Source organism: Stegodyphus dumicola, chromosome 4 (genome assembly GCF_044657685.1).
Source record: "Stegodyphus dumicola isolate Sdum_Otavi_A_Nest chromosome 4, ASM4465768v1".
Taxonomy (NCBI): Eukaryota; Metazoa; Arthropoda; class Arachnida; order Araneae; family Eresidae; genus Stegodyphus; species Stegodyphus dumicola.
The window spans coordinates 4,742,294-4,750,114 of NC_140771.1; the positions used below are offsets into that span (position 1 = coordinate 4,742,294).

At 26.1% G+C, this 7,821-nt stretch overlaps 1 protein-coding gene across 1 annotated transcript in view; it reads left to right on the plus strand.

Moving 5' to 3' along the window:
* Window positions 1–4,440, plus strand: part of LOC118188908 (LIM domain kinase 1-like) — a 51,812-nt gene extending 47,372 nt beyond the window's left edge. The window contains exon 13 of the mRNA XM_085814488.1: window positions 104–4,440. Within this exon, the coding sequence (XP_085670614.1) occupies window positions 104–350 (247 nt within the window). The 3' untranslated portion in view covers window positions 351–4,440. The remainder of the gene's footprint in view (window positions 1–103) is intronic.
* The last annotated feature ends 3,381 nt before the right edge of the window (window positions 4,441–7,821 follow it).

Here is a 7,821-nt window from a genome sequence, read left to right on the forward strand (position 1 = left end):
TACCATAGGCAGCCATGTTATTTTAAGTTATATGTTTTAATTATTTTTATGCTATAAAATTTTTAAGATAAGTATTTTTAATCATAATGGAAAAAAATTTTAGGCCAGTGTTTTATACTTTGGAAGAGTGGTTGAAGGGAATGTCAATGCATTTAGGAGTCAGAAATGAGTTACCTCAAGAGCTCGTTAATGCAATTTTCAACTTCAATAGTCAAGTTCAAGACAATTCTAGTCCAGACTCTAGTCCAGAAGTTTTTTTTCGATCTAATTTCCCTCTCCTGAGAACATTTAGTGAACAGGGAACATGTAGACTCTCGTTGGAATCCCCAGCAACTGCAGTGGAATTATAATAAGTATTTTGTAAATTATTATGTACTTTTCATTTTATTTATCTGAGTATTTTGTTTTATCAGTGTTTTAGTTGTTGTCATCTTGTTGTGTATTACTACACCCTTTGTTTATTGAGCAGACTAATTTTTTATGAGCATACTCTGATTGCCACATACAGTGAAAAGAAGTAAAACCATTAAATTTTATAAACTGTATATATCATATACTTTTTAAGTTTGCATTTATCATTATACACAGAAAAGTATATTTAAGAAAATTCTGAAATAGATCACATCTGGTTGTCCTGTTAACATTTTAAAAAATTGTTAAAAATGTCCAATATGTAACTGGGCATTTTTCTTACCTTTAATGATATGTTAGTATTAAAGTGGTATTCAAAGCTCCTTCTTGAGTTTAGGAGTAAAAGCAGTTTCATGATGATGATTGCTGAGTGATTAATATATACTTTTGTATCCAGTGTATTATGTGACTTCTTATTTTTATTATAGTGAAGTTCTTAGCCGGAAAAATTATTTTAGAAATTGTTTGAGCCCTGGTGTATTATATATTTATAATTTTGTTGCTTATAAATATTTTATATATTTTCTAATTTCAAAAATCTTCTAAAATAAATTATTTTTAGAGATTTGCATAAACAAAATTGGGAATGAAGTTCATATGTAATTATTTACTTATTTTAGTAATTTTGGATGTTTATTACTTAAGTTCTTACAAACAAAATGAATGAAGTAGGGTTGGTAGTTGATAAAATGATCATTTGTTGTATTAACCATTCCATTATAGTGACCAATGTAAAATTTTCTCAGACAACTCTCAGTTCAGTAAAGAATTAGACATTCTCTCAGTTCAGTAAAGATTTGCAAAAGATTTTTCAATTGTATCTTTCATTTCATTGGGAATAAGAAAACAATTGTTGTAAATTTAAAATATTTCAAAACACAAATTATGTGGACATAAATGTTTTCATGTGTTTCACTAAAAGCATAATTTTTGTCAATAAAAAATTAATGGAATATGCTTTATTATATATATAATTTTCTACTCTTCAAATAGAAATTTAGTAAAAATTTAACACAATGATATTGTAATGATAATATTAATTTTAATTCATTAGTAATAAAACATGTATAGTAGACTTTGAAACATTAATTCTATCTGTGTAAACAAAAATAACTTCTTCAGTAAATGGTTTTTATTTTGACTTCAACAGCTGTCCATCCAGACAATCATTTATCACATGTGATACCATTGGCATATAGTAAATTCATCATTATGAGAATATGCTAACACAAAATGGCATCAACTCAGTTTTGACATTTTTATCAAGGTCACATTGAAGCGGAGAAAATATGATTATTAACTTCGCTGTTATTAGCAGATGAGATCATATGCACTTCCGGAGGAATGGGATTGAAGTTATTGTTGCAGTTTTATTAATCTTCATATAATATTCCTTGGATTCCATCAACTTGAAAGTCTAGTTCCACTAAAATTTAAACTTGTTTCTCATTAAAAAAAATATCTTTTTGGCTTCAGTAATTTAAAAATGAATAGAAATTACTAATTAATTTTGCTAATGTACTATTCAACATTTTTCAGGGAAGCAAAACTGTTAATCAGCTGTTTTGTAAAAACTAATATAATAATGAAAATGTGTGTAGTTTTTCTACCATTATTTGAGTTAAATTAATGGAAAATCATTAAACTATCGACTTCCGAGATATAAAGGTACTGGTATTTAAGATTTTAAGATTATATTAAAAGTTTCACTTTTCAAAAAAGGAATTACATTTGAGGAATGAATGCGTGCTAAATAATAATTATACTATCAGATTATATCCTGATCATTTGACTGAGTTTTGTCAATTTGTAATTAGATTCCAAATATGAGTAATTTCTGAAAAACTTAAATAATTCCAGATGTCTTAATTTTTTTTCAGTTTTAATTTTTAATAAATTTTGGTTAGTTGATCATGGCATTATGAAGAAACCTATGTTATCTTTTTAGAGCTTAATATTTGTGTGAAAGGTAATAATATTCTTGGCAATCAATATTTAACAAGGTGCAGTTTTTAAAGATTACAGTATTTTAAACTGTGTCTTATGTTATAGGTAATTAAATTCCTTGGTGTGCTTGATTGATAAATGTTTCAGCTTTTTTGAAATTTTTGTTTCTAATGAGACATAATAGATTTATATAGTCTTTAGCCACATGGGAGATACTTGTACAAGCCTGTACTCGTACTCATGTCTATTTTCCTGTCACGTATAGTATTTCACAAAGGCTAGATATTTTCCCTTGAATGGCATCTTAATTTAATATGGGTATTTTCTAGATATGTTCATATTGTAGTAGTAAAGATAATATCAATTTTAAAATATTGTCTACTGTTTATCCAGTTAAGGATAATGGTTAGTATTAAAATATTGCACAGTGAATATACATTTTTAATTAATTATTATCATTATTCTGTGTTAAATGTAATGTAAATTGCTAAAAATTAAAATTAAGCTAAAATTTTAAACTGTGTGAAATTTCATGAAGTTTTAAAAGTATAAACCTAATTTTTCTCTCCTCCAAAAATTTATGAAACCTTTTTTAACAACCTGATTTTATAAACTAGGACAGTATAAGTGGAAGTGATAATGTAATAGTAATAATGTTTTTTAGTTATGTAAAATGTAGTTATTTAACATTATTTTGCATATATTTCTAAATACTGATTAAATATGTAATTATTAAAGAAAACGTTACTCATGAAAATTATTAAAATGCTTAAATTCTCCTGGCAGACTTTGACTTAAGTATTTTATAGTTAATGTGTCTTTGGGTATCTTAAGATTTGAAAAATATCCTTCATTCTGTATGTAGAATCTGTATTCAAAATCTTATTAATGCCTGCCATTTTCCTTTATTTGTTCAACATTATTAAAAGAATTATAAAACTTTGCTATATAATATATTTTTGATAAGTAATTTTAACTAGTTTCCTAAGATACCCTGATAGCCTACCAAAAGATTTTTTTAAAGTGAAATATCATTTTAGGCAAAATAGTGTATTTCTAATTATTTTCATTATTATCACTGTCCTTCCTTGCCACTAGTCATTCCATTTTTTAGTATGCTTTCAATGTAAAATGAACTATGTGCATGGAAGCAAGGTAACTATTCCTATAAGTAAATCTTCAATAATAATTGAATTTGTAACTATTATTATAACATAAGATGTATAAATTGCAGACCAAAGGTTGCCTGAACCAAAGAAAGAAACTTGTGTTGCCTTTTTAATCTTCTGACTTCATTTCACATATGTATCTTGATAGTAGTCTAAAGATTTTTAAAAAAATGTATCTTCTTGTATGTAATCATTATGTACAAAATATTATGATAAATAATGGACCTATCAGAAAATAAGGTTTTCTGCCTTAAAGTTTTATCTTGTGTAATAGAAATATATATTCTGTAACAATTTTTTAATACTGTGGAAATTTTATTTTATTTTATTTATTTATTTATTTTTTTTTTTTCTTTATCCTTTATCCTGCTCAATATTATGTGCTTTCATATTACCCTTTGATTCTTGTATTGAAAATTTCTTTATGGGGATAAATTAATGTATTCAATTCATAGTGCTTAACAGTTCTGTCTTTTTCCTCCTAGCCCTATTTTAGTAATTTAATTATAGGCTAACAATAAGACTATTATATCTGATTTATTAAAAGTTAGATGTAATTGAATACTTTCACTAAACATACTTCTAAATTTTTATAACTATACTTTGTGATGCAGTTAGATGAATTAGGAGTTTCCTTTTTAGAGCAACAGTATTTGATAACTACCAAAAGATTTATATCAAGTATTATTTATTCATATCAGAAGTTTGTAATATACTTTGTTTGTAAAAGTTGTAAATATTTTGTATTTATTTTTGTATATGTTTAGAGATGTCTTGATGGTTTGTATAACGTGAGACTTTTTAAGGTTTTAAAACATGGTGTCGGGTATTTTAGGTAGTTTATGATATTCTTGATAGAACTGACTGTAAAGAAAATGCATGTTTGCTTTTAAAAGTTTGAAGAAGAGATAAATATGATTTTTTCTATGTATAATACCTTTGAAATCAGGAAAATATGAAGTTAACAAGTAGAAAACTGTACATTCTCAACTTATATAGTTTTATACTGAAACATTTGATACAGCCATGTAAAAATAGTTAATATTATGTCCTTTATGTGCTTGCTCATTAAGTAACAGTATATTAATAGGTGTGTAGATGGATGGATGTTTGTACAGTAGTAGCCCCATATACATTGGTTGTATATTCCAAGAATAACTGCAGATGAGAAAAACTGATGGATCATGGGAAATACTGTATTAAACAGGATATTCATATAACATGCATAATTATATATGTTTAATTGATGAATTATGCTAGTATGACATTGCTAAATTAAATAAAGTAATAATTAAAGTAGTAATAATAAAGTAATAGTATTTTACTGCAATACATTATATACTGTATTACTAAAACAAGAAATATAAAACATATTTTACTGTAGCATATATTTTATTTCTCATACTTTTGAAAATATGTTGCAAAGGATAGTGGATATAAGAATCATTCTTTTTTAATCACTAATGTAACTTCCTAACTTTATACCATCATTACTCTTAAATTTTGGAGCTTCTTAATTTAGTAAATATGAACTTTAAGAGTGGTCGAGCTGTGATATCATGTTACTAATAAGAACAGTATGAATTCTAAAAAGGTGAATGAAATTTTAAAAAGGAATTTCCTGTAGACTGCCTAGCAACTGGTAGTCGAAATTTTGAGCCACATATTTATGATTAAAGTTTGGGTGTGGTTCACTCAGAAGAACTCTTGTACCTGAGAATACATATGTGGCTCTGTATTGACCATTTTCATTTTCATTAATTAAACCCGAAACAGGCATACAGGTGCATGGGAACACTACTGGCCTTATTTAAGCCATTGTATTAGGGACTATTATAACTTTACTTGTATTTGGAAACTTACAGTTTATGAAACTTGTGTCTTTTTTTCCCCTTTTGCTGTTCTGAACCACAGGTCCTAAAACAAAAGATACAGGAACATCACATTTGTTCAGTTCTGTTTCATGGAAATAAAGTTAAGTCACATAATTTGTTTGGTTTTCTGTTTCATATAAAAGTTATATTTTCATTATACCTAGTGTAGTCTATTAAAGAGCAAGATTGTTTGAGGCTCTGTCAGCAATCAGATTTCTTCCTGAAATTATATCCTACTTTTAATTTAAGATGAGAATAAAGTGATGACTCCTTTCATGTAGACAGTTATAAGCATTCAAATAATTATTACTTGTCTCCGTCATTTCATAAGGACAGCAAAAAGTATAAAATGTTACAAAATAATTAACAGTTTATATGTTAAGCGTAAAAAGTTTTTAGAAATAGTGTAATATTTAAGAATATGTGGGGTGAAAATTTTAATAACAAGCAAATAATAATATTTTAATAGTAAATAAATTTAAATAATACTTACTAAAATGACACTGAATTCTTAAGAGCTATCATATAATTATTATTCAATGTAATTATCATAAAAAGTTTAAAATAATCTGGGAATTATCAGTATGTGGCATAGGAAAATTAAATAAGAAAAATGTGAATGTCAAAATAATTTTTTGCTTCATGCTGGATTGCCACGAGCTTTGGAAAAAGTGCTGTAAAACAAAGTTTACCTAAAATAATATAATTTTCCAAACTTCCATTCTGATAAATAAAATAAAAATCAGTTGAATTGATCATATTCCCACTTTACTTAATCATCACATTCACTTAAAATGTTTTAGCTAGTGCTGACATTTGTTATGTAATAAATAAAAGAAAATAATAATAATATCTGCTATCTTAAAATATACTTTCCTATAGCCTCCCTTCTAAGAAAATTTCTCATAATTTTAGTATATATAAATCAAATCTGCATATTGTGTATATTTTATATGGTCAACCCATAGCAAAATTTGGCTAGTCTTATTACGGGTTTCATTGTTGGCTGCTTAAATTAATAGTATAATTTTAAGTTAAATAATTTAAGTTAAAGTCTAAAGTAAATGCATAGGATTTCACTAATTTAAATTCAGTTGAACAATTTGCATATATTACAAAGTTGAGATACATTGAATTTTATCCGTCATGTGCCATGTTATATGTATATGAATTACATCATTATTTTCATATTTTGCTAAAAGATAAGCATTCATACATAAGTGAAATGAATATGAATTCCTGTTGGAGTTTCCAGCAGTAGCTCATTGCAAAATTTTAAATGTTCCTAATTTTGACTGAATCAGAGTTTTAAATGTTCGTAATTTATAAATATTACATTGTTATATTCTAAAATTTAAAATAGCATTTCCAGATTTAAAACAATTTAAGAAACAAAAGTATACGTGTAGGCAGATATTAAAAAGGGGGGACATTCTCTGCTCCTTTTTGAATAGTGCAGTTTTGATGATGTAAGTTCATTTTTTAATTAATGTTTTCCTAATTCTCATAAAAAGGAAAAAATTCAAAGAAGAAGCATTTTAATTCTTTGTAAAATGTTTAATATTAAGAAATTCATACCTGTATCATCCAAGAATTCTGATATATCTGCTCTGAAGTAGCTTAGAAACAGGAATATTAAATTTAATTGGTCTTTATTTAATTTGAATTAGTGAGTTCTCTTTCTGTATTTTTCTGACAATTATTGGTTGTAAGAATTAACCCCTTATGTATTGTTGGAATGCATCAGAAAAAAAAAGGATTTTCTGTAATGTATATGTTGAGAGAAATCTCTAAATGCTAATTGGTTGTATTTTTGTTATATCTATTGTATTGGATGCTTGTTGAATTGTTTTAATATTCACACCCTATATCAAACAATGAGTAGTATTCTTTTATAAAGCAAATGCACAAAATTTTAAGGTTTATGCAAAAGTTTTTGTCAGTTCCTGTTTCTATGTGTTTATAAAACTGTATTTTTTGGTTGCTGAAGTTTATGCCTTTTTTTACTTCCATTTTATGTGAAGTCAGAACAAACTTCCCAAAATGTAACAATGCTTTTGTAATACATTTATTGAGTATAATCAAGAATGTAAACATGTGATTCATACTGTGGTATATATTGATTAGTAGAAGGAAAAAGCAGAAATGCTATTCTAAACTGGGTTTTATAAAATTTTGTATTTAGCATAATATAAAAAAGAAGAAAATATCTTACATTTAATTTTGCATGAATTTACTTAGATTTATACCTATTTTGTTTGTACCTTGCCATGTTGTGTTTTGTCATTGTAATTTATTTCACATTTCATTTTTGTTTATGTCTACCATTTACCATCAAATATAGAATCATTCCAGGCAATTCTGCTTAGCTGTATATTGAATTTACTTTATTCAATCATTGTATTTTGGCATAAGATTTA